Raw genomic sequence first — 27,555 nt, 5'->3', positions numbered from 1 at the left:
TTAAAATTGGGTTCTGTGTTTTATTTTATGTATGAGGACATATATTCACGATGAAATTGTAATACTGAATAGTTATTGAATTCACATTAATTTTTCCTGTGCATTTTACATGGTAAACACTTCCAGTTGTATTGCTAGTATCAGAGGCTTTATTCATTCAAGCTATCATAATTAAAATATAAATTTTCTTAAATTATATTATGATGTCAGGTTTTTATATAAACTGTCTTCTGTATCTCAAGAAAGATATTCAATTCTTCTTGAGGAAGTAAATTCTTCAGTCATTAAGATTATATTTCTCAATCACATACCTCTTAGTGATACTAATAATGAAGGAACTATGATGTTCATTGTTTTGTCGTGAATGTCACTATTATTTTTGAACTAACAGAAATAAAATAATTAAGTTGAAGTGTGGTTCATGGTTCAGTAGGTCTTGAGCTCAGTTTCTTAAACATATTTCAAGTTTCTTTCTTAAAAAGGAAGAAAATACAAAATGTCTGAAATATGTGTTGTTGTTTTTCATACCCGTGACCAGCAGAGCTAGATCGGCTCGTTGAGCTCATTCACACTGAAAGAGTGCTGTATGAAAAGGGGTTCTTGAACCAAATCCTGCCTGGTAAGCCCCAGAGTAAATAAGATGTGGTCAGGAGCGGCCTGTGCGAAAGAACACTTAGTGCATATTTTTTCTTTTTTTCTTTTCTTTTTTTTTTTTTTTTTTTCTGGTAAGTGCAGTTTGATCTTGTCTATTGCCACTCTTAACCAAGGAGCCACCAGGGCACTTACTCTGATACCATGGGTGCACTGGTGGGACATCCAAACGGCCTTATTCTTTGCCTTACATTTGGAAAATAGCTCCATATAAGTACTAAAATATGATTTGCATAAAACTGCATAATGTGCAAAGTTATATGTTTATGACTAGTATATTTTTTTAGTTCAATTGTGCATTTTAAAATATTTCTTTAAGTTTTACTCAGTTTTCATATTTATTTTTCATACTTGAAATATTTCATATTTTACAGTAACCTTCCTCACTGCCTTGAAAATATATCCATTATTCCCCCATATGATCGAGTTATGGTAGAGATGCAATATACATCTTTCATATCATGGACAGTTGGAGAATTGCAAGCAAATATTGTGCAGATGGATACCTTAAATTCCAAGCTTGCCATCCGTTGTCAAGAATTAAGTGTATCTAAACAGAAGCATTTCCTTTCACTTCATTGTAAAGATAATGATTTCAAGCACACAGAACGCATAGAATTACTTCCAATAGCACGTTTCATAGTAGTTTACATCGGGCTACTCTTTGGAGATCATCATGTTCAAGAAGTTGGTCTCATATGTACATCTGGAGTTCTTGCACTTATGCAGACTGTTTTGCGCATATTAGGTAAGAATTAAACAAGCTACTAAGTGTATCTCTTAACTCATTGTGTATCTTTTTAAATTATCGTGCCTTCTAGTGTATAATGACCTGTTAATTTCACATTAGATATTTACTAAGTTTACCACTACTTTGTCATGTGGAATGTTCAGAGTCTAGTCACATTGTTATGGCTATTACCTCTAACATCTAATGACAGGGATCAAGGTAGCCACGCTACCTGAAAAACCGGGAAATGTCAGAGAATTTAAATATTTTAGTAAAATCTGGGAATGCCGGAGAATTTCATACGGCAATCCCCCCACAAATCTATTTTTATGCCAACATTGGAAGTAATCACTTTCTTGGCGAATTACGTATTGCATGAGCATCATTTGAGCAGTTGGCATAGAGCCAAGTTTCGCAGCTCCAGTCAGATTGCCTTTTAAAAAGGAGCAAAGGAAGCTTCCAGCAAATTTAGTTTCCAGTAACCTCGAGAATTGAGAGATTCACATGTTCATGTAGAGTGACTGTTGAATGAAAGAAAATACCTTCCCATTCTTGTATAAAACAAAATTGGTTCAATCCTAGTATAAGGTATACATGGGATTTAGCGACAGTATGATGAGATGTAAAGGAGTCATTTTGGTGTTAGCGACAATTTTCAAAATTGTGCCGTGCTCGTACCATATACTAGGATTTTACCACAAAATCTTTTATACATTTTTCTTTTTAATAAATGCCTTATTTGTCATTTTGCAGTAAAATAAAAAAATAGTAATCCATCATCTTGATTAACCATTTAATATAATTATATTCACCAAAATATCATTGATTATTGTAATTCAGTTTTTAATCTTTAAGTACTTTATTTTAATGTTATTCATATCATTAAATGTGGTTTTCTTCCTTCTAAATTTATTTATTACTTGTTAATACTACTGTAATGACCTTATGGATTAATAAGGCACCATAAGGAAAACGACACCAACATTTATTAAAAATTAACTTTCAAAGAATAATGAAAAAAAAATTAACATTTAAAGAATAAAGGCAAACTCGGAGCACTACCTCGCTCCTACAACATAATTAACCTACCACCGGCCTCCTCTGAGGCTAATATGCAAGTGTCCTCTCTCTCACTTGCTGGGCTCTGCCAGGCAGCTGATTGGCTCACTGCTGCCAGATACATTACAAATACTTTCAAATTTCAGGCAATTTTTCTCTAGTATACTCCTGAAACTAATTATAGCAGTGTGATAACATATCGTCATGAAGTTTAATGCACATATTTTTTGCTTATGTCTGCTGCTAAATAAATTATTTAAAAATATCATTAAACAGATTTCTTTCTTTTGTTTAGCTGCAAAATATCTGCAAAAAAAGATTTCAATTTGGAATATAACTCCTATTATAGTTATAATAGTAATGCTTTGCGGATATGTCATAGGTAATTGGTAAAATTTTGTGTTTTCAAGTGGTACCATAATTAATTTACCTCTCAGCACAGGCAACGTGCACTACGTGGGTAGATTGGAATTTTCTTTAAACACACCTGGAAAAGTTGGAGAATTTCATTCTCCTGTTTGAGTGGCAACCCTGAGGGATACACACACTTCATGGATATCTAAGGTGGGATGTCAGTTAAGTTGTCAATATAGTCATTGGGGCTGCCATAGGGAAAAACTAAATTTATCAGTCATATTAAAAAATGACTGTCAGCAAGTGGGCTGAGGGCAACAACATATTTGAAACTGTTCATGGTCTGCAGTTAACAAAAATATACCATGCAGTGTTCCCAATCACCTGGAAGGTCAGGTAGTAACTGAAAATATAAATGTTTTTCAAAAGTTTGAAAACATTTTACAAAAAGTCAGGAAGTTAAAAAAAAAACTTCAGATCATTCCTCTCAAATAATGAAAAGTTCGTATTTAATCTATAAGCAAAAATTGCTTATTTGGGAAACAAATGAAGAGCTATTCTAAACTTTTTTCTTGCACATATGTTTCACTCAGGGTGGTATCTCAAATAGTTTTATTAACCTGTATCTTTCTTCTGCACCTGATTGTGAGCTGTTATTCATTTTTCATGTAAATTTTCAATCCTCCTCCTTTCAAAAGTGGAATTCCCTTAAAAAATGAATATTGCATAGTAAAAGAAACATATGTGTAGCTCTGTATAAATATATTAATTGAACCCTTTTTTTTTAAATCAAGTGTAACTCTCAGTAATTTTATTTTGAATTAGTATAGTATTAATAATTGTTATGAATTTTCTATTATCATAAATTTCTTTTGCCAAAAACAGCATTTTTTCCCCTGTGGAATTTGAGACTTTAGAAATTTCTTCTACTTTTTTTGAATTGTTTACATGTGTGTTTATATATATGTATTTCATTTGCTTCACAGTAATGTGGAAGATGAATTACGTTTGTACAAATTCTTATTTATTTTATTGTATTTTGTGTTAAATTGGTCAGATTATTCAGTTGCTGATGCTTAATTTGATGTCTACTTTGTAATGCCCAATTACTGAAATTTTTTCTTTCGGCCATGGAAAATCTACGAAACATTTAGGAAATTTCAAAGTTCAATTTGCGAGTCAAAGTTCAGTGGGAACTAAGCTGTGAGTGGACGAATGGAACCTTTTTAACAAGCAATATGACCTCTAGATATAACAGGCATGCAGTAGGCTGATCAGTATGCTTGCATTTAGTTGTTTAGGTACTTATTTATTTGCATAATGACCATCAGAGTTGGTATTCATGATCATAAAAGCTGGCAGAGATCTTGCCAAACTTGTGAATCAATGTGACAATCATTATGACAGAATTTTGAAGGAAGAGATGGCTCTTTATTTAATTAGATAATGGCAGATCACTCTTTATTTAGGTACACAAGAACTTGTTCAAGAAACGAAAATAAAAGTAAAAATTTAGATCAAGATTCCAAAGACTGCAAACTGATTCATTTTCTCTTGTTTTGGATATCTGGAATGATTTTATAGAAAATGCTTGAACTGTTATAAACTGATGAAAATATAACAGTGGATGAACAATTATTTCTCATGAAGACCTGATTTATTTAGTGTATGCTTAAAAAGCCGGAAAATTTTAGCACTAAATTTTGGCTTGATACTAAACAAAAAAGGAAAGTAAAAATTTAGATCAGGATTCCAAAGACTGCAAACAGATTCATTTGCCCTTCTTTTTTATATCTGGAATGCTTCTATAGAAAACTGCTTGAAACATTATAAACTGATGAAAATATAAACAGTGGATGAACATTTATTTCTCATGAAGACTCGATTTATTTAATATATGCCTAAAAAGGCCGGAAAATTTTAGCACTAAATTTTGGTTTGATACTGACGTGCAGTCAAAATATTTACTGAATGGATTTCCCTATTTGAGGAAAGACAAAAGAAGGCCAGCTGGAGAAATAGTAGGTGAGCATGCGGCTTTTTGCTGGATGGAACCGCTGAAATTTGTACCAGAAATGAGGAATTCAGTGATAACCTGCATTGGCACAATAAATCATTCAAAAAGAGAAGTACCTTATTCTTTAAAAAATACAAGGGATGAGCTGTATTCTAGTAAGTATTGTGTACGTGCCTCAACCTTTCCCGTAAGTGCCAAATAAATGTATCTTGAAGCAAAAAAACTTTGAATACATGTGAATACTCTAAAAAATATGTTTGTGGAACCAGTAGAGATATAATTAAAAAAATTATTAATCTGTATGCACTGCAAAACCGAGTAATATAAGAACTAATATGTGTAATTTTTAATATATTTATTTCATATTGAAAATTTTTGAGGCAGTTTATTAAATGATAAGTTTAAAAATATCTAGAGTGATTTTTTTTCTCTTTTAGCCCTTTATTATATTAAATTATCCTTCGAATAATAATATATTTACCCACTTTGCTTTATTTTGCTCTTTGTTACGTTAAATTATTGTTTGGTTGCATGTATTTACTCCGTTTACTTTAGTTACTTATTAAACAAGCACAATGTATTGTTATAAGCATTAACTTTACACAGCATTAGGAAGCCTTTTCTTCTATTTGGAACAAGCGGTCAAAATGACCACTGATCATAGTTATAGGTATACTGAAAACGCTATAATGCTAGTGTTAAATATGATTCTAAGTGATAATGAATTATGTGAATCTGAGTTTGATGGTGTTTTTTATCCACTTTGCTTCTATGTGCCATTTTGCCAAGCCCCATTCTTTCAGTGTAACAAGCATGAATCATTTAAGTGTAACAAGTATGAATCATTTCAGTGTAACAGTTCTTTTAATTCAACACACCCATCTGCCTTACAATTGATTTTATGAGGGTCTACTGATAGAAAAACGAGTTCCCTCAATTTTAGTAAATGTGCTTAATTCATGTCAGATTCCACAAGTATCTTTCTTAAAATCCACTTTAACTTTTTAAAATCTACTTGTTGACATATTTTAAGTGGTTTCATAAAAAATTACATTTGCCACAAAAAGATGTAGCCTCATTGATTTCTTCTTAATTTACAAATGCTTACTTTTTCTTGATATTCAGTAATAAAAAATATTTGACCTCTTCTGCATTCTAAACTGATGAGAATGTTAATGGCTGTTGGCTGGAAAGCTGAAGTCTGTGTAGGGAAGAGTAAAAAATGTAACTAAAAAAACATTCTAATGGCAAGAGGGCTGTCTTTCAGACCTAGTTTTTATATTATGCTAGTAGAAATGTTTAAATGACACTGCAGATGAATGCATGCCCTTTTATACTTTTTTTTACCTTGGCTGTATTGCCTTAAGGAAAAATTTGAATTCATTTAATCAATGACATTATTTCCAGTCTAGTTCTGTCTAATGCTGTCAGAAGTCTTAATAGCTTAGTCTTTTGCATTTTATTAATAGTATTTCCCTTGAAGGTTGATACTATGTTCCTTTTCACTTTGCTCCGTCCATTGCTTCGATATAAAATGGTTATTGTTCTCCCATCTTCTGAAGAAGAGGGACCTGTGTCTGAACTCATTCGAAATCTATAGAGTTTTATTCACAGTAATGCTAAACTAAAGTTGCACTTTTGTCTTAATATTAAAAATTCTAGCCTCAGTACTGTCTGCCTGTGTCATTAATATAGTATAAAATAATTGAAGAATATATGGGATTCAAGTTTTTAAAAAATTTTCATTTTTTTGTTATTTTTCAATTAAATGCCAGTTTATTTAGTTCAATAATTTTAACATTTTAGGCTTTTTAAGTCATTTTAGGCATTAGTCATCAGAGTAATGAATAAAATTTGTTTTTACCAGTAATTGCAACAACTAGCAGTTAGCTTAATATTACCTATTTGTTATGTTGAAAATAATTTTAAGATAAGTATATACTTTTTTAAGGTCTTTCTCGAAATGGTACTCATGACAACCAATCTGAATCACTGTATGCTGTATTGGAGGAAAATTATAAAAAATATAAAATACAAACACCTTTAAGTGGTCTAGAATTGGCAGCTGTTATGAAAATTGGAACTAGAGTAGTGAAAGGTGTGGACTGGAAATGGGGACACCAGGTATTAAGTATTCTTTTGTCATACATTTTTGAAGTTGTCATAATTTATGAAAATATAAAAATGTCTCTGTTAATTTCTTGCATCTTTTAATTAATAATTATTAAGAATTCAACTTATATACTCTTCAAGAGATATATAGGATTTTAATCTAGAATTAAGTCGACTACTTCCAGTGACGCACTAGATCTGTATGTCTGAATATGGGGAATTTTATCTACTTGACTTTATTAGTGTATCTTATTGCTGTTTTAATGTATTTCTTAGTAATCTGAGAAAAACTACTTCCATTTAAAGAATATCTTATGTGTCTGAAGTCAAACTATCTACTGTGTCAATTTTTGTAAAAAAATATTCCATACTGTGTGAGGCCGAGATTTAATGTGATGAACTAACACTCCATAACACATTTTATGGAACTAAATGGTCCGAGTTAAACTTATTTGAAGAAATTGTGATGTTAATATCAAATACATTTTGTATGCTGTTATGGATGGAATGGTATTTAATCTGTAGTATATACATAAGGAAAAAATTAGTTTTCTTTGCTCATTAACAGAGGGTTTTTCCCTCTCTAACAATCTTTTTAGAGGATTTCAAGTTTACTTGTTGAATATTTGATTATGTAGTTTTTAATTATATTTGGTATTTTTAAACTAATGATTTGTAATCAATCCTCGACTTTATAAAAAGGATCTTTTTTAAATACCTCTGAGAAAATGAATCAGAATTACAGTTTAAAAAATTAAAATAAGAACTATAACTAAGATTATAATATTAAATATGTTGTTTTTAAATGCTTAAGGTGTTTTTTACAGATCTTTGAAAAATGATGCATAAGATATCTTATGCATTTCATCACTATGATTGTAGAAGCTGCTAAACTGATTTGCAGAAACTTTTGTTGTCCTAAGGTATTGGAATGAACCTATGTTTGCATTTTCATTTTCATTGTTCATTAATTGAGAGTTTGATATCTGTCCAAGTAGACAAAGTTCATTAAAGAAAAACATGATGAAAGAAGTCTTGTATTTCTGTATGTTTCAAAATGTTATAAATGCTACAGGCAATTTTCGGAAACAACCATAATCAAAGAGAAACCTTAGCAAACTCTCAGAATTTGGTCTTGGTTTTTGGAAAAAAGTTAGCTTTTCTTCAAAATTCAAAAACAGTATTACCATTAGCTTGGTATCTAGCCTTTTAACTGTGGCATGCTCTTCTTCTCATTGTTGCTCTTCAAAATGCATTAGGTCATCATTAAGTAATTTGTTTCCATGTGACTCTAGCACAGTGATGGTGAAACTTTTGGGACCTCGTGCCCAAAATTCAACCAAAACCCACTTATCTATAGCAAAGTGCCAACACTTCATTTAAACTGGAAAATCGGTGTTTGGCTTAGCAAAACAACACACACTTGTCTTAAGATTTAAAGAGAAAAAACAAGACAGTTTTCAATGATACAAAAAACCTTTATTACAAGAAATAGAGTAGTTTTTCATAATTACTGAGGTTTTTGCTGTTGTATACATACTGATAATTCGTCAAACCTTGCTTTATACTTTGTTAATTTGAGTGCAACCCTTGGGTTATCTGTCAGTCTGTTTCTTGTGTCACATTTGATATAATTCAAAGCTGAAAACAGCTCTTCAATTGCATAAGATGATCCAAACATCTGAGCGATGCATTATGGCATCTCAGTGATGCGTTCTTTAGTTTTGTCTCTATTTGGAAAATCGTGAAAAAGCGAATTACTCCCAGACAACATGACCTCTTTGATTAAATTTCCATTGAGAGCAGTTTACCATGTTTTACCTGGCAAAGTGAAATTTGAAAACTGGCTGTTGTTAGATGGGAAAGATAATTGCAAAAACCAACTTTCTGGTAATTATAATTCCTCAGTTTCTCTTCAATAAACACTTTCCATTCAGGTTCATCAAGTTCGATAACAGTCTTGTGACTGGTGTTAAAGTGCTGTCTGACACTAGATGTGCGACACACAACACTTCACAAAATTTTAAAAATTAAGCATTAAATATAAATCAATCATATACTGAAAAGAGGTAGCATTATTAACCAATAGTAAGGAACTGGATTTTCACGAATCAACAGTCTATGGCTGCAAATTCAAATATGAACAGGGGACAGCAGTAACCATTAACCCGGATATATCAGTTTGCTAAACTTCTAACTTTAGATTTCATATGCTGCTTATCGGCTTTAATGGGCTTATTTTGGCTGAGCGCATGTGAATAAACTTAGTTTCCTTACTAAGCTTTCGTGTTTTGCTATGTTATCAAATTGCATGTTTTTACATCATATTTGTACATTCCGTTTAAGATATTAAATCAGAATTATTCACGAGTTAACTCAAAATGCTTGATATGAAAACTGGAATCTATTTAACAATAAAAGTATTAAAACTCAAATGGCAGTCTGCAATAAATTTCACCGCTTGCCTGATTATCCCGAGTTATCTCGGGTTCGTATATATTGCAGTTAATTATTATCCCGGGAAAACTCGGGCAAAGCAGAATTTGTTAGTACGATTTCTTTTATCATGGTTTTACTCGATCTGGAAGAAATGAAAGGAAATATTTGGCTTTGATTGGCAGTTTGCCAAATTTTGTTGGTTGCGCGGTTCTTTTGGAGGGACTGGTTGCTTGTTTCCCCATTGCATAGTATATGTTGGCTTGTGGATTAGTAATGTATAAAGAAGGATGCATGCGTTGGAAAAAATAAAATAAATGCGATGATGGAAGATAGCGAAAGCAATGATTTTTCAGATAGTGATTATGAAAAGGTGGAGAAAAAATAATAATAAAAAAAATCAAATCCAATGAGACAGTGTACTCTGTGCTCCAGTGAAAGAGATTCCAGCGGTAAGCCAGTAAGAAAAGAGACCGGATACCAGTGTAGAACGTTAGGTATCACTCTGTGTTGTCCCTTGTTTCAAAAACTATCATACAAAGATTAATATTTAACTTTTTTTCGTTTGCCCGAGATAACTCGGGATAGTAAACTAATATTAAAAATAAATGCTTTTACACCTTCAAAAAATTAAAAATTCAACTTAAAACCTACATATTTTGATTTGTTTCGTTTTGTTGTATTTAATAATAAAATAAAAAAATGTGATGATTTTTTGCATTTTTTTTTCAAAAAAATTTGTAAGGGAAGCAGTTAAATTCATTTAGCAAACATTATCTGCTTCAATTTTGGTGTATTCTTTGCCACGTAACAAGTAATATGATTGGCCCAAACAATTGAAATATCATAAATTGGGTCAATAAATATGTGTGTAATTTCTATGGTGATATATGAAAATCTTATTATCTAGGCTTAGGCCCTATGCCAGTGACATGCGATAAGCAAGTAAGGGAAACATTCAAGAACAGACTAAAACACTTGTTTAAATTACATAGTATCACTTTATTATGATTATTGATTAAAGAAGTAATATTTTAGTCACATGCCAGCTGATCAGGCTCTGCGTGCTGACTGTGCCACACATGCCATAGCTTCGCCATCACTGTTCTAGCAGTTCTTCAAAATCCTCCTCTTGTAGGTTTAGAATACATTGCCTACTAATGTTCACAAGGACTTTCTGTTTTTGATCATATTTTTTAATAACAGTCACGAACAAGATAGGAGCATATACTTTTCTAAAAACCATTCATGTTGACATCTGTTATGTCTCGCATATGTCATGGATGTTCTGTACATGTTTCTAAATATTGCAGTCTTTCCATAAGTACGACCAAGTGATATCAGGTTTTTCATCAATGTATTTAAGTTTATAGGAGTATAATCATCATGCGTAATATTTTTTTCAATATGCACTTGCACCTTGATTCACTGGCTGTAAGATTTATGTTGTATTAGATACAAAAAGCACAGCTTTAAGATTTGGATAGAAATCATCTAAATATGAGGTGTGACACCCCCCCCCAAAAAAAAAGAGGCTGTGTAGCTTGAAAAAAGAGTAAAGTTGGCAACAACTGTTTTGGTGACGTCACCCCAGACATCTCCTGTGTCCATGCGGTCAGTTTCGACTTAACCGATCACACAAGTTTGGAGTACTGCATCATTGAGTGAACATGTGCAACCGCATTCTGCAGGAAAAATGTCTAATGTATAAACTGAACAGCGAATCAACATGAAGTTTCTTATGAAACTTATAAATCAGCCACGGAAACATTTCAGATATTAACTGAGGCTTATGGAGATGAAACTTTGTCTCCTGCACATGTGTTTGAATGGCATAAGCAGTTTTCAGGGGGGGAAGGGACAAATCACACTTGTCAAATCAAAATTCAATGCAATGTTAATTGTCTTCTTCAACATTAATGGAGTTGTAATGATTGAGTGGATTCCCATTGGTCAGACTGTTAATCAACACGACTACATTGAGGTACTAAACACTACTACATTAAGGAGGCCCACCAGCGGCCGAGCGGTAAAGTCGCTGAACACTGATAGTTCGGTCCGAGGTTCGAATCTCGCAAACGGGCTGGCTGCATGTGTGTTTTCGTGGTCTTCCCCATGTGTAACATGTATACGAGGCAGTTTCCCGTAGAAAGTCCTCCACGAAGGCATCCCTCCCCTTAGGCAAATAGCCCTAGTGTGCTTTGCCATAATTAAATACACCTCACTACTACTACATTGAGGTACTAAACACTACTACATTGGTGTAACTTAGCATGGAAATGGGGGGGAACAGAAAACAGTGTACAGAAAACTATAGTTCTGAAATCAGATTCATTGGGGATATAAGAAAATCTTTTTCTGTTCTTTTGCCACCCCATGCTGAGTGATGTCATCTGTTTAAACAAAAAAATTACTTCTTTTTACTATTATGTGTATCACACTTTCAGTTTGTTCTACGGAGTCTTTGGTAACTAATAAACTGAGTTATTTGTGATGAGTTTTTATTGAAGGAATTCAGTTGTGAGTTCATATTAAACCTGAAACCTGCATGTGAAAATTTTCCTATTTATTTATTAGAGTAATCTGTTTCTGTTCTTTATGCAGAGGAATTCTCTGATATTTCTTTGCTTGAGATATCTGATTTGTCCCTTTTAGCACTTTCTTAATTTTTATCTCACTTCTACACTGACTACCAATAAGTATTTGGACACCTATTCAAATGACGATATCTGCGGTCCTAAGGTACGTAACGGACTCCGGCGGTATATGTCGTGTAGGAAACAGCATCGGCTTTAGTCGCATGCAAGATGCCTCGCAGTTCGGAGCTCTCTGATTTCGAGAAAGGTATAATTATCGGGAATCACAAATGTGGCCGATCCTTAAGGGACATATCTAGCGATCTGAAGTACCCCAAATCGAGAGTGGCCTGTGTGATTAAGAAGTGGAAGGTGAGCGGTGATTGTCGGAATGTGTCCCGAGTCGGCAGACCAACGAAATTGGGAGATAGAGACCAACGAGTGCTGTCCAGAGAAATTTGTAAGAACCGCACCCAACCGATGGCCCTCATCCGCGAGGAGTTTCAACAGGCATCCGGGAGTATTGTTTCAATGAATACCATCCGTAAGGAAGCACATCTGCTTGGTTTTCACGGTCGTGCTGCTGCCCATAAGCCTTTGATCACAAAGTCCAACTGCGCTGCTCGGTTAATGTGGTGCAAAGCACATCAAAAATGGACCGTAAGTCAGTGGAAACGGGTTCTTTGGAGTGGCGAATCAAGGTTCACCCTTTATCTTTCGGATGGCAGGGTCTGGGTCTGGGGTCTACCTGGAAACATCTCCTGCCAGAATGCATTGTGCCAACAGTCAAGTTCGGCGGAGTTGGAATTATGGTCTCTGGGTGTTTCTCCTGGTATGGGCTGGTACCCTTGGTCCCCATTCATGGTAAACTCAACTCCAATGCCTACTGCACTATTTTGGATGACAATGTGCTTCCTACGTTGTGGCAGTTTTATGAGTTGGACCCCTGTTACTTTCAGGACGACAATGCCAGTTGTCATGTTTCGACGTTAACCAAGGCTTGGTATGGTGCCAATAGAGTTTATCAAATGGACTGGCCTGCCCAGAGTCCAGACCTGAACCCTTTCGAGAACCTCTGGGACGAGTTGCATCGCCGAATTTAGGGGTGCATTACCCGTGCAAAATCGGTGAAGAAACTTCTATGTCTTCTCCAAGCCGAGTGGAAGAAAATACCACTAGCTGTCATACAAAGACTTGTGGAAAGTATGCCCCGGGGGGTCCACGCTGTAATTACCTCTCGTGGAGGCTCCAGCAACTATTGATTTTGAATAAAGTTAGTTTTTCTTTTCTATCACAGGTGTCCAAATACTTATTGGTAGTCAGTGTACACTGGGACTCAATATCAGAATTTCCACTTCGGAGCTTCTTGGCGATTCTCCTCAGCACTGGCCTTATGTGGTACCTGAAATCTCTAATGACTTGTTTTTTCAGCATTTCCTAAAATATGACATCATTTAGAAATGTAAAGAATATTAATGAAATGTTCATTATCTGGATTTGGGAAAGAAAAATACAGATTTTAATAATCTATAAAAATTTGCAGAAATATTTTGATATAATTTTTTTCATTTGAATTTTGCCAAGCCAAAATGCATCATTGCCTTTGATCATCCTGATACTATGTATATTTAACTGCACATAATGGTAAAAGCTTGACACTCCAGAAAGCTTGGGAAATGCTGATTATGGGAAAATTGCTGGTAGTTGAGCATATTATAAAAAAGCCAGTGAATAGAAGAAATTTCATGTCTAAAACTATAAAGACTATCATCTCATTTGCAATCAGCTTGAATTAGAAAAGGCACCATGTTTTCACAGGCGTTAAACATGTGAAAGTACAGTAAAAGTTCAACTATCCTGAAAGCTAGGGAAATGCAGAACTTTGGATAACTGAGCATATAAAAAATGCAAATCACGGTAGAAAAGTTAAATGAATGGAAAAATTTCCAGTCTAAAATTATCAGAAGAGTCATTTCATTTGTTATTTATTACCTTGAATTTAAAATTCCTACACTTAAATTATATGAGATTTTAAAATAGAAAAAAGTATTTTAGACAGAAACAAGGAAAACATCAAATTTGATTATCAAATTCAATCAAATGTGAAAATATTTTGTATTAAACTTGCACAAAGCATTGCAGCGGAAATCTGAGTTAACAAATCACTCTTTATACAATTTGATGGTTAATGTATGCAAGTTATGTACATAATATGTAAAAAAATCCTAAATCGCTAGTCATAATTTTTTTTCTCACTGCTCAGCCATTATTTATCCATTTTTACATAACTTCATCAGGATCCTATAATTTTGAAATACTCTACTGCATGCTGTTCTGTTGAAAGTGAATACCAAATTTTAATAATTTTTTTTCAAAATGCAATTGAAAAACACATAAATAGTAAATAGTAGCTACTTCTTTAAAAAAAAAAAAAAAAAAAAAAAATCTTACTTTTAGAAAAGAAAATTAATCAGGTTCATATGAAGCCAAAGCAAAGTTCTTATGTCTGGTTTGTAATTATTATTATTGATGCTATATCACACTGTTTGGTGACAGTTTTTGTCTGATTTATTGAAACCCTCTTTGCACTTTATGATGGAGTTGCATCTCTTATTTGCTTAATTCATTGCCCCTGAAAAAATTCACAAATATTCTAGTTTTTCAAGCTTTGCAGTTAGTTGAATGCCAGATATTCAGGTTTTTACTGTAGAACATTTTAGCTATGCAATCTCATCAATCATGAAAGTCTGCTCAGATACCACCAAACTTGTGCCACATTCGGGCAGAAGTTTGAAAGAACAGATCATTCTTTATTTTGATGGATAATTAACACAAGTTCCTGGTGTAACATAATATTTTATTGTGAGTGTTATCCATTTTTGAATAAAACTGCATATTGTGTTCATTTTTAAATCCTTTTCGTGATGCCATGATCCTATAATTTGAAATGTTCAACTGCATTCTATTCTGTTGACCGCAGATCCCAAATTTTAATCAGTTTTATCGAAATGCAATGGAAAACAGCTAATCAACAGTTACTTTATATATTTTTTTCAAAAATTAAACTGGTTTGTCAAGAATTAATTGGGTTTATGTAAACAAGGCAAAGATCTTATCATTATGTTGCAATGTCACACTTATCTGTTACTGGCACTAAATCACACTGTTTAATGGCTTGTCAAAAATGGTCAATGTTAAACATGCTGGTGAGAATGATATATGCAATAGACATACTCAGTGTTTGTGTGAACTTTGGTTTATTTGACTCTAGCAAAGCACTCAAAGGCTATCTTCCTAAGGAAAGCTATGCCTTTGTGGAGGATTTTCTAAGGTTATTAACTTCAGAATCTCTCTATGTTTCCATTTCTCTCTATATAAGGAGTGTTTATAACATTATTCATATGTTATTGATAAGTGAAAATAAGGATTATAAGAATATCAGCTAAACATTGTCTATTCTGCCGTAGCTATTAATGTGTATAACAGTTGCGTTACATATAATATTTTACAGTTACACACAGCAATCTCCTTTTTTAACAGGAATGAAAAGATTATACATAATACTCTTTTAAATTGTAGGGTTTTTTTTAACAGTACTACCAGATTAACGCAGTAATCTCCATTTCCGAAATCTGGCAGTAGAATACCTCTTTCAGAATTTTGTGACATTACATTTCTGTTATTGCCAGGAAAGTTTACAGGCACATCTAAATTCAGAATGCTCCTAATAATCTCAAGTTCATTCACATCTTTACCTCCTTTGCTTTCATTCTCATAACTGTTTTGTACTGTGAAATATTTCTAGTTTAGTTCCTTTAAGAATGTTTCTTCTATTCCATTCTACAATTCTTTCATTTATTTTTATAATCCTGTATGAACATGGTCTTTCTGCTTCTTTTCTTTCTGCTATAATTTTCCCACTTTCTTTTAGTTTTTTCCCCTTTCTCATTTATATACTCTTGCATGTTTAAGGGCTCATAATGGATTGAATGCACACAAAACCAATGATAGCTTGATAGAATTTATTTTCTCAAAAGAAACGCTTAACATTTCTGTAAATTTCCTTGAAAATACATGTACAGCTCTTCTGAATGTCGCAGAGTACAATCAGTAGTTATAGTTCAAACTGCTAAGAATGTTAAACACAATGGATCTAAAAGGCAAAGCGTGTATGGCGAATTCTCAGTACTCCAAACTCAGTGCTGAACTAAACTCAGAACTGATGCTGTCTCCTATCATATAGTTTTTCCCTGGCTGCTGAGAAATCTTATCTGTACCTTCCATTTCTCAAATTTACTGAAATGCATTCGTGGTTAAGTTCATAGCGTGTTGCGCAGCTGCACCACAGGTCCAAGGTTCGATCCGCAAGCTGGGCAAGGTTGACTCAGCCTTTCATCTCTTAAGTGGATCGTTAAAATGAGTACCAAGTTTGCTTGGGGACTAAACACCAAGGGTCCTGCAAAAAGCTGACCACTTGTCCAGGGCATATGCTGATGCACTCCAGGGCCTAAAAGTCAAGAAAGCAGAAAAAGGGCACTGCAGGCCATGCTTTACTAGGGCTGTAGGACCACTGAGTTTAGTTTTTTAGTTATATATGGTTAATAATATGTATAAGGCCCTTATACAGCTACAGTTATATACAAGGGTCAATTACAGTACAAATTAGTTTTACAGGGAATGGTCTCAAGCATCGCCAAAACCATTGTGAAACTTGGCATTATCTCGCCAGTATAGTGAGATAGTTATTTACCTCAATCTTAAATAGACGTGTCCCTGTAACCTTATTTTTTTGGCAGAGCTTCGCTCTTCAAGCATTTCATGTTACATTATGCAAAAGATACTACAGCTTCACAAATAATTTCTCTAAAATTGTTTGGATATAAGCACCATTTGTAACAATACACTTGATTTCCCAGTTTCAGTGGTTTTAATGTTCTAACTTTTTGGTAATGCGTTTTTGGTAACCTCTTTGGTAAATATTGCTTTTCTTTTTTGTGTTGTTTAGTTTGGAGAAAATTCTCTCCATTCACGTTCCTTCCAAATATCAATTCTGAAGGTGACTTAATTTCAGGTAAAATAGGAGGACTATGCTGTTCCAGTAACACTAAATATGGATCCTTGTTGCCAAATACAACTTTTCCTGACATTTCACTTGACATTTAAATATGTCTTTCAATCATTTCATTTAATAATGGATAATTTGGACTTGAAATTTTAGTTCCAAAATACATTTCCTTGCAAATTCTTTAAACTTATTGCAATTATATTGCAGACCATTATCTGATTATACTAATTTTGGGATACCATTCTCTGCAAAATATGATTTCAGTTGCTTTATCACTGGCATACTTGACAGATCTTCCAAATATCCAATTTCAATATATTTGCTAAAATAGTCTGTAATTGTTCAATAACCTGTGCCTTGAAACTAAAGGAGATCTGGTTCTAGTACTTCACATGGACCATTCAGATTTGTTTATGTATCATTGGTTTCTTTAGAATTAGCTTATTGGACACTTAAACAGATTGAACAATTCAAAATCAAATCTTCAATTTTTTTTTATGTTTCTGGGCGATATAATCTTCCTCTTGCTTTGTTCTTTCATTTTTCGGTTCCTAAATAACCATTCTACTTAACATATCTTTCTGTAAACTTCTTGGCACAACAACACAGAAATTCTTAAATATTAACTCATTTGCTTCTGGTAGTTCTGTGAAATTAAAATATGGTTGTGGCATTTCGGGAATCGTACGTTTTGTATCTAAACTTCCAAGTCTAATTAATGTTCTTAAAATGTGTAGTTCTTTATGTTTTTCTGTTTCTAATTGAAACTTTTGATCTTTACTTGTAAACATTGGTATACTTTCTACAACCATTCCACCGTGGGCTTACTTGTCTCCTTTTAAAATCTCTTATCAGTAAATGATCATAATAAGGCATGAGCTATAAAAAGTTCTTTTCCTGGTTTGTGTTTTATCTCTTTTCCTGGTTTATTATTTTCACTAATATGGCTGTAATCTGTTCTTTTCCTGGTTTATTATTTTAACTAATATGGCTGTAATCTGTTCTTTTCCTGGTTTATTATTTTAACTAATATGGCTGTAATTATAAAAGCATTCATTTTAATCTTACTGGGCATTTAGTTAATGCCTTCTTGAAAATTAATTCTAATGGTATATGGTCACTTTCAAATGTAAAACGTTCACACAATATGTATTAGTGAAATTTCTCGCATGCCAATACAATGGCTAAAGTTTTCTTTCATGAACATAATTCTTCTGTGTATCTGTTAATGATTTAAATGCATATGCCATGTTAAATTATTCTGCAGTAAAACTGCTCCTAGTCCTTTTTCAAATGCATCTACAGGCATCTTTATATCATAATATACTGTAAAACTGATTTATTTACTAAAACATCTTTGTTTTGTGAAAGCTATTTAATGTTCATATGACATATGTTTAATTTCATGACATTAAGGGTTTTATAAATTTTAGTATATATTTCTTGTAAAGGAATTAAGTGTGTTTATTATGATAGCATTCACCTTTAAGTAATTTTCCAATTAACTACTTTTTTAAAAATCATCTTTTGCATTCTAAAATGTAAGGTGATGAAAGCCAAGGTTTGAAAATGTTAATGCCTAAAAGTATGTCATTCCACCTGACATTCTAGAGAGCTACCTTTTATGCAGTATTTTCAAAACATTTTCTCTATAAATGCACAGATAAAAATAGTGGGAAGTGATTTCTGTCTCACAGTAGTTTTCTGTGCTTAATTTCTTAGTTTTCTGTAGTTTTCTGTGTGATAATGGAATATTACATTCATATTTGCTCAATAACATAGTTCAGAATATTTTTGTTGTAATATTAATTTGCTTTTCCTTAAAATCATACAGCCTGCAACTAATATTTTTATGTTCTTCAAATAATTTTAGGATGGCCCTCCACCTGGTGAAGGTACAGTCATTGGAGCACTGGGTGAGGATGGTTGGATTAGAGTCCAGTGGGATACTGGATCAACAAATTCATATCGAATGGGTAAAGAAGGGAAATATGATTTAAAACTTGCAGATCCTCTTCCTGTTCCACAAAAAGATACTCTCTCAGATTCTGAAGATGATGACAGTAACATATTTTCTTTATTAATAAATTATATGTTATATTAATTGCCAGAATTTAAAATTCAGTAATAAATTAAATTAGTCTACTGTAATTAAATTCTGTCTGTAAACATATTGTTTTATATAAACTTGTGAACAATTCAGGTGGTCCATTCATTTTATCCATGGCCTAAATCACAAATGAGTTAGAAATAAATATCTGATATTTTATTCAATTGCCTTTCCTTGAAAAATATGCTGAAGTTGTAATTTATATCTAGAGTTCATAGAATATCTTGCTTCTTCCCTTGAAATGTTGTTCTATATCTAATTGTGTTAGACTATGGAACTTTGATAATTGCATTCTGATTTGTTTTCATAGTTTCTTCAATGTGTAATAAATATAAGCCAGTTTTTTGTTAGGATTTCATCAGACAGGCATTACCAACAAGGGTGAAATGTATTATTTCAATGAATAACCTACAATTCTTGGAAGACTGTAGTCATTAAGAAAGAATTTAACCTTTAAATATTGAAAGTGGCTGTGCGATGGTAGCGTGCGTTGTTGAAAGAATAAGATGCATAACTAATGATATCATTTAATTATTTATTCTTAGCGAGAACAGAGACAGTTATTTTGGGTGTGAGCGTTCTTCTGTGTAGTAGTAGAATATATCAGTTGCCAATTATCAAAGACTAAATTTTACATTATTTCTTGTTGCCAGATCTAACAGATTCACATAATAAATGCGCAATAACAAAAATACAATGGGAAAGTGATCCATCAGCGAAATGATAAAGTAACAAGTACGGAACATCCCGCCCGGCATTGAAATATTACGTTATTTCAAATTTAAAGAAAAAGTATGAATACAAACATATAATGACACAACATACAACAAATACACTAATTAATAATTCAATTAAAACAAATAAATTATCCAACAGTAGAAAAATTGTTATCCATAATGAGTAGAATACAAATTTTTCAAATATTATAGTTGCTAATTTATTTTTAGCTGGCAGAATAACCAGATGTTTGTGATGGAAATTTAAATCTGAATGTGAAAGTCTACCACCAACTCTTATTAATCCGCTTGATGGATCTAAAAAAGGATTAAAAAATTTAAGCTTACTCGTAGGTGGAACAGAAGATCCTTTTTATAAAGCTGATATCTCCGCATAAAAATACTTTACCTGTAAATGTTTTATCAAGTAAGTTTCTGCTCTTTCATATTCTTTGCAAATGAGTTCTCCAGAATGTGTTCTAGAAAATTTACACCTTCTGCAAAATCTAAAAATAAAGGCTAAAATTCTAATTAGTTTATAAAAATTGTTGCTGACATTAAGTAAGTTATAAAAAAAAAAAAAAAAAAAAAAAAAAAAAGAGTCATTATTTAAACTTAGTGTCACTTTAGAAACAGTCTTGAGTTGAACTCAAGACTGTTCCTAAAGTATAAAGTTTGTCAGTTGAACTACTGAGGGTTTGCTAAGTCTGAGGAGTAGGTAAATTTAATTTTGAAATGTCTGGTCCTTTCCACCAAAGTTCTAATGTTTTCTTATGGCTAATAATATTCCTGTGTTTAATGAATCCATTTAGACATTACCCCTGATAGTGCCATCTATCGGCAGATTTTGGGACGATTTTTTTCCCCTTCGCCAAACAAAATTCCCATTGCCTCACGATTGTTCTGGTAAAATATCAAGCCACTCTGACTATTAGTTTCAAAGTTGGAGTGTTTTGAAATCGCAACTTTAATTATAATCGCCCTGTGCGGGTAAATGCTGTTGTGGTGACCACCTTTGATAGTGTCTGCTATTTCTGAGAGTAGAAATAAACATTGGTATTTTTAATTATATTGCTATTCTTTAAGAAAACTGCTTCTTAACCTGACCGTATCTAATATGGATTAAGGCAACCACCAAGATGTTCAATACTATTAAGCTAAAATATTTTATTTACTAAACAAATTAAGGCAGCACACATATGTTTTCTGAAGTGATTAATCGAATTTCAGTTTAATTTCTGAAATGTGTTTCATCTAATGGGAGCCAATAACACAGAATGTCGCTATTTGTATCTTCACAGAGATATCAACATGAAGTCTTACAGGTTTTTTTTTTAAGAGGTGAATTTGAGTGTGATTTTTTGTGGAAAATGCACTCATATTAGGCAAATCTGATGAATTTCTTGAAGCCAAAGACATTGAAAAAACAAGCTGGTCAGCTAAATCTCTTGATTTGTATCCCACAAAGTACTTACAGAATATGTATGAAAAAGTTGATGCAAGCTAAATTCTGCTCATAAAGATCTGAATGTCCTGGAGACTATATTGGTACAGGAGTGAAACTTATTCCCTAATCTCTAATTAACTAAATTGAGAATATAAAATTGTATTGTAATGTATATTAGATGAGATCATGTTCCGTATGAATATCAAAGTGTGCAGTTGTTTCTGAGGTATTCTCTTTTTCATCAAAATTTGGTAATGCAGATTATTTCGCTTGTATCAAAAGTAACAGTTTTATGTCTCATGCAATCATTTTTCAATTTCTACTTATGTACTACAATGGTTTATATCAACCCAAATAAATTCAATCAGTTTTAATCAAACATTTTAATAGAAATCAGAGCTTGTTACAGTGATAAAGATAATTTTAGATACCAGAATATTTTAAAATGAGGAACTCATAATAAGGAACCCTTGGGTAGTATTGATTAATTTGATTCAGCAGCATGAAATAGAAAGGTGTGTGATGTGCTCATCATTTGTAACAAGTTTCACTGAAACTGTCAGAAATGTTAAGGAAAAATTTATTGTTTGTTCAGTTTCAGGTATAACCCTGAGGGGGATATTTGATAAGTATGAATTGCTAATCTTATCATGTGAGAAGGGGGCATAGGTACTGCAGAGAAAGCAAGTGTTGTTATATGACATTTATTTTTATTATTATTTTATATTTCATGTATGTGTTTTTTCTTATAAATGAACAAAACCTTTTTGAGAAAAATATTTAAAAAACAGAGTACAAACAAATAAAAGTTTTTTTCCCCCTCCAGCTCCATGCTCCTGTGATTAATAATGGAGAATTATATCTAAGTGCAATAGAATGAAATTTTGGAATCCTTCGATAGTTAATTTCTTTTAATTATAAATTATATAGTCATTAAGTGGCATAAAGTGGTCTTTAAAGGCCTCAGTAAATGCTGTATAAATTCATATGTTCAGTTAGCAAACATATGTATATTTTCTGTTATTTTTAGGGGGAAAATTCTACCCATATTTCTCTCCTCCTCACAAGTTTTCTGATTCGAAGGACTTTTCATTCCAAAGCAACTTATCCAATACTTCCTATATTACTACTTATGTAACTGATCTGTCTTTTTAGATTTGTAGCAAATAAATTTTAAAACCTTACTAGCGTTTTTCTTTAAGTATGTTGAATTATTTTAATAAATATTAATAGATACACATATACTATGCATTGAAACTAAAAACAAAGTTAAAACTTGTTACAGGGTCTAGTAGGTAACAGCGTTTTTTTTTTTTTTTTTTTTTTGTATTATTATTATTATTATTATTATTATTATTTTATTTTATTATAAATTATCAAAAGTAAAATGTAAAGAATGAAAACCAATATATTTAGAAGTCTAGCTTAAAGAAATATTTGAATTGCCTGAAAAGCATAGTTGGAGGAAGGATAATTATTATTTTTCATCTTTAAACATTAATCACAAATTTTTCTGTATACATAATGTTTAAGTGATAAATAAAATTCATATGGTTATTGAAAATGACGGCTTTGATTTTAAACAGTTTTATCAGGATATTTCAAAAATGTATATTATGAACGCTCAACTTTTTCTAACTATATAATAAATAAATTTTTATATGATAATCATTGGTTTCCCTACAGATAACATTTTGGTATTTAATTTTGATCCATGTACACTTGATCATAATGTAATTCTACCATTAACGCATAATGCTTTTGTAACAATTGACTGTATCCCTTACATTCATTGAACAATTATAACAAACTTAAATTTTGGATCTGTAGCATTCATTACACTATTTGCTACACTGTTACAATCTTTATGCGGGATGAGACAGAAAGAAGTGTGGTGAACTGATATATTTGTTCTTCTCATATAAAAGAACTCTTATAATTGATTTAGAAATGCAGATAAAAAATTAAAAAGTACAAAAATTCATTATTTATAATAATATTAGTTATAAATTCTTGGCTATTACTTTGGTATTCTGATTTGTTCATCAGAGGTTTATCAAAAATAATTTGAATTGCATATTGAAATTATAAGTAGATATTAGCATGCAAAAAATCAAGCCCATGAAAAAATGGTATTGATGCATTTCCCCTCCCCAGTTTTACATTCAGCTTCTGAAATTATTATAAGCGCGAATCAAATTTTCAAAAATGCTTTTCTGTCACAGGACTGTGTGATTTTTTTCTAGTTTTTTATGTATTTCTGTACAAGGAAGATCTTTCAATATGGAATACCTAGTTGGCTTGTAAAGCTGTTTCCTCACATTAAAAAAGAAGGAAGATCTTTCAATATGGAATACCTAGTTGGCTTGTAAAGCTGTTTCCTCACATTAAAAAAGAAAACATGAGTTAAATTTTATGTGGAATTCATGTAAATGAAACGTAAAAGTTTTTGATTCCCATTGATAACATTTTCAGGAGAGTACGCAAGGTGTGAATATTGCTTGTGTTTTGCAAATGCTTGCTAAGCATTTCCCTAAATTTCTGATTTGTAATTTGATACTTAAGTTATAATCAAATTAGTTCAGCTTTGTGTCTGTTAATATACACTGCCCTCGAAAAGTTAAGGAACAACATGTTTTTTGTGTATAATTTGAGACTAAAACAGCATAGAAACCAAACATGTTCACTAAACATTTCTTTAATAGATGCAGCATAGAACTTCTAAAGTTCAACACAAACATGAACTGCAATAAAAAATTGCATTCTTGGCAGAGAAATCTGGTGTTGGAGAAACGGTATATCACAGTTTTTGAGGAAAAAATGGGATGGGAACATTACAAAAATGGGTTCTAATAAGGAATGTGTCCACTCCTAGCTGCAATACATTGGCGGCAGTGACATTTCATGCTGTCAATTAAGTTGCCGGTTAGTGAAATGGGAAGCAACAATTAGACATGGAGTAATCCTTGTTCAAGTTCATGTAATAACCTTGGAGGAGGACTTAAACCAGCAACCTGTCTTCCAAGGTAGTCCCTTTTCACAATGTGGGATTGATTGTATCTGGTGTGTTGTTCCTTCCAGATCAGCTGAATCCCTCTCCAATGTGAACCTGGACTTCTCTGTGAAGAGAACAGATGCCGGTTGTTGACTGGTCCAGGAGATGTGTTCTTTTGCTCAACATAAGCAGGCACCTCTTGTGTCCTGGGTTCAAGGGGACACAAACAACTGGTCGTCTTGTGTACAGACCTGTATTGTGCAGGTGTCTGCACACTGTAGTAGGTGAGATTCATGTTTCTGTTGCCACTAAATGATCTGTCATGAGCTGATGCATAGTAATGTTAATTCTCCTTCAGGCTGAAAAAGCTAAATAAGGGTCTCCTGCAGGTGTTGTAACTCTAGGTCTGCATGTCTTAAAGACACAACCCTTGGATTCAAACTGATTCCATAGTCTGTGGACCACACTATGAGAGACATTGAGATGGCTAACAGCATCAGCTTGTGACATACCCATTTCTATCCAACCAATGGCCTGCCACATCAACGACTTCTGAGTCTCCTGGATATTGTCAACAAAACTGCTAATAACAATTGAAGATCAACTTTCGTGAACAAAACTTGCAACTTTTGCTTTTTTCTCCAACTGCTATATAAGTATTGATTTCTATAAAATAAAAGTGGTAACTTGTTTTTGCATATATATTCTTAATCTTTATTACTGTCATGCATATAAACTGTGAATTTAAATATCAGACATTTTTGTAATGGTGAGCCTTCAAAAACATGCTGTTCCTTAACTTTTCGAGGGCAGTGTAATGTTGTTAATTAGGTAAGTCAGAAATTTGGCTACTTGTTTGAAGTAAATGTAGTGAATTATTAAGTGTAGTGTTTAAGATAGATGTAGTGTATTGCACAGTGAAATGGTATATTACATTTGGAGCTGGAAGAAAATTTTCAGCTTTTCAATTTTATCCTGATAACTACTGCTCTTATTCTAACTCATGATAAATGAGTGGAAAAATTTAATCTGAAACTTTTCTGTTACTATGTTAGTGGAATAATATACATGTGTCTTCATTAGAGCATTATCTATAAATACATAGTTATTTGCCATTGCAATGTTATGTAAATGCATAAGTGAATTTGTGGTGCACTTTGTATGCAAAATTGCATCCAAACCCATTAAAAAATAATACTTAAATAGTGTTTGATTTAAAACTGCAGTTATTTGAAGTAGTGCTACTAGTGCTTTAATTCAGGCTGTTAAGTGAAATGTTGCTAGTGTAAAATTACCATTGTTTACATATCCCCCCCCCTCTCCTTGTCTTTGCTGTACATTTTATCCATAATCATTGTACATTTTGTTCGTGATTGTGGTATGAAATGTGTGTTGTTTTATGTTACTTTCTATGCTGAAATGTTTTGAATTCACTGCATTTTGCATTGCATTCCAAAGATTTTTTTCCATCATTTCTGTTTAGCCCTTTAGTTATAGTTTAAGTTAGTGTGTATTTACAGCAGGAATACATACAGACATATAAAATCAAACTCAGAAGTAATGACCAGCAGGAGTTTTGATGGCATAGAAGTGTTGATCCATAATGAATAGGAAATTGGAAGCAAAGTCAGATTAAATCTTCATTTTTTATTTCAACAAACACGTGGTGGACACAATCAAGTTGGCACATTTATTGTGCCTATTCCAAAAAGTTTACATTTTTGATAGATTTACAGTAAAAAAGAAGGAGCTGACAGACTGCTGTCAAGCTAGGCGAAGCGTTGAAAGAAAGTTTGTTATGTTCAGGGTGAAATTTTAATTCAGACTGAGTTAGTTTTGATTCTTAGTGCAGTTTGATTGGATGGTTAATATTGCTGTAAAATTACTATTGGCTGTTTTACTGTTTAGTTCCATTTACATCATCAGAATTATGTAAGAATCATATAACATGGATTAGTCTCGAAAAGACAGGGGGAAAATAGAGGTTACTATTTTTAGATTAGAGAAGGGAAATTAATTTACGCTGCTAATTTAATCTTTTACACATTCTCTATTTTTCTTACATGCACATATATATATATATATATCAAAGACTGAATTAATTGAAATTCATTGAAATCGAAATAAGTTTCCTAATACTTGTGCAATAGCTGCAAAGTAATATAATAATAATTTATTTACTTTAGTAATGTTGAGTATATTATCTCCTAGTAGTATTTTTAAAATTAACTTGAATTTTAATCATGAAAATTAGAGATGGAAACTTTTAAAATGAAAATTAATAAACTAAGTAATTATTGCCATTGATCAGAAATTGGTTGACTTTTCATTAGGAACAAACCAATCCCCATTCAATTAACTCTGTTCAAAATATTAACTGCTATAACTTTAAGAACTTATATACATCACTTCCATTAGAAGAAAATCTATACTAGTCTACTAGATCTGCCTAAACTCTTTTCCTGCTATGCTCACAATTATGAACATTAATAAATAGAAAACCTACCTCAAATGCACCATTTTTCATAACTACATTAAATTTCAGAATAAACTTTTTAAGCAAATCAGAGGTATCCCATTGAGCGCACATTCGAGTACTTCCGTCTATATCTTTTTATTCATCAAAGAATTTGCCTTCCAAAAAGTTTTACAACAACAAGATTTAAATTACTAAGCACACACTTACAGGTATATATGTGATCTTATTACATTTAATAATTTTAATAAGATTGAAAACTCAGAGATTTATCCAAGTTTCCTTACTCTTAATAAAACTAATCATTCGCAAAATATCGTCAACTATCTTGATCTTCAAATAAATAACTACAAAATTTCTACTATTTGACAAAACACTAGACTTCAATTTGAATACTAACAAATTAATAAATTGGACTTCCAACATCTCCAAGAAAGTTATTGGTCTTCTTGTCTATCTTAAATCAAATATAATGTGGTAAAAATATTTGTACAGATACAATAGATCTACAATGCGAAATTCTGCTACTTATTAAAATTCTCAAAAACAATCTAGTACCTAATCGCTTTATTAATCATTGTCTTAAAAGAGCAGGCATTAAATACTGCCTCTAAATCATTTAACTCATAGGGATATGAAAATTTGTTCCGAAATCTGAAAAGGAGGTATAAATTGGATGACTATCAGTTGGATGATTTGTAAATAATGTATTTACGGAAATAATTGTATATAATGTAAAAAATCGTCGTTTTCTGACATTGTCTTATTACTTTTGCTTTTACTAAAAAAGTTAGTCTGTTTCCATACTCTG

At 32.2% G+C, this 27,555-nt stretch overlaps 1 protein-coding gene across 2 annotated transcripts in view; it reads left to right on the top strand.

Moving 5' to 3' along the window:
* HERC2 (E3 ubiquitin-protein ligase HERC2) overlaps nucleotides 1–27,555 on the top strand; it is a 599,575-nt gene that overhangs the window by 264,026 nt on the left and 307,994 nt on the right. For both annotated transcript variants that reach the window (XM_085808058.1, XM_085808057.1), the window contains exons 32-34: nucleotides 1,026–1,399; nucleotides 6,763–6,935; nucleotides 18,874–19,063. In XM_085808058.1, coding sequence (XP_085664184.1) covers nucleotides 1,026–1,399; nucleotides 6,763–6,935; nucleotides 18,874–19,063 — 737 coding nt within the window. The remainder of the gene's footprint in view (nucleotides 1–1,025; nucleotides 1,400–6,762; nucleotides 6,936–18,873; nucleotides 19,064–27,555) is intronic.

This window comes from Stegodyphus dumicola, chromosome X1 (assembly GCF_044657685.1).
Source record: "Stegodyphus dumicola isolate Sdum_Otavi_A_Nest chromosome X1, ASM4465768v1".
NCBI lineage: Eukaryota > Metazoa > Arthropoda > Arachnida > Araneae > Eresidae > Stegodyphus > Stegodyphus dumicola.
The sequence above is the reverse complement of the archived record's forward strand: the minus strand, read 5'-3'. Positions and strand labels throughout refer to the sequence as shown.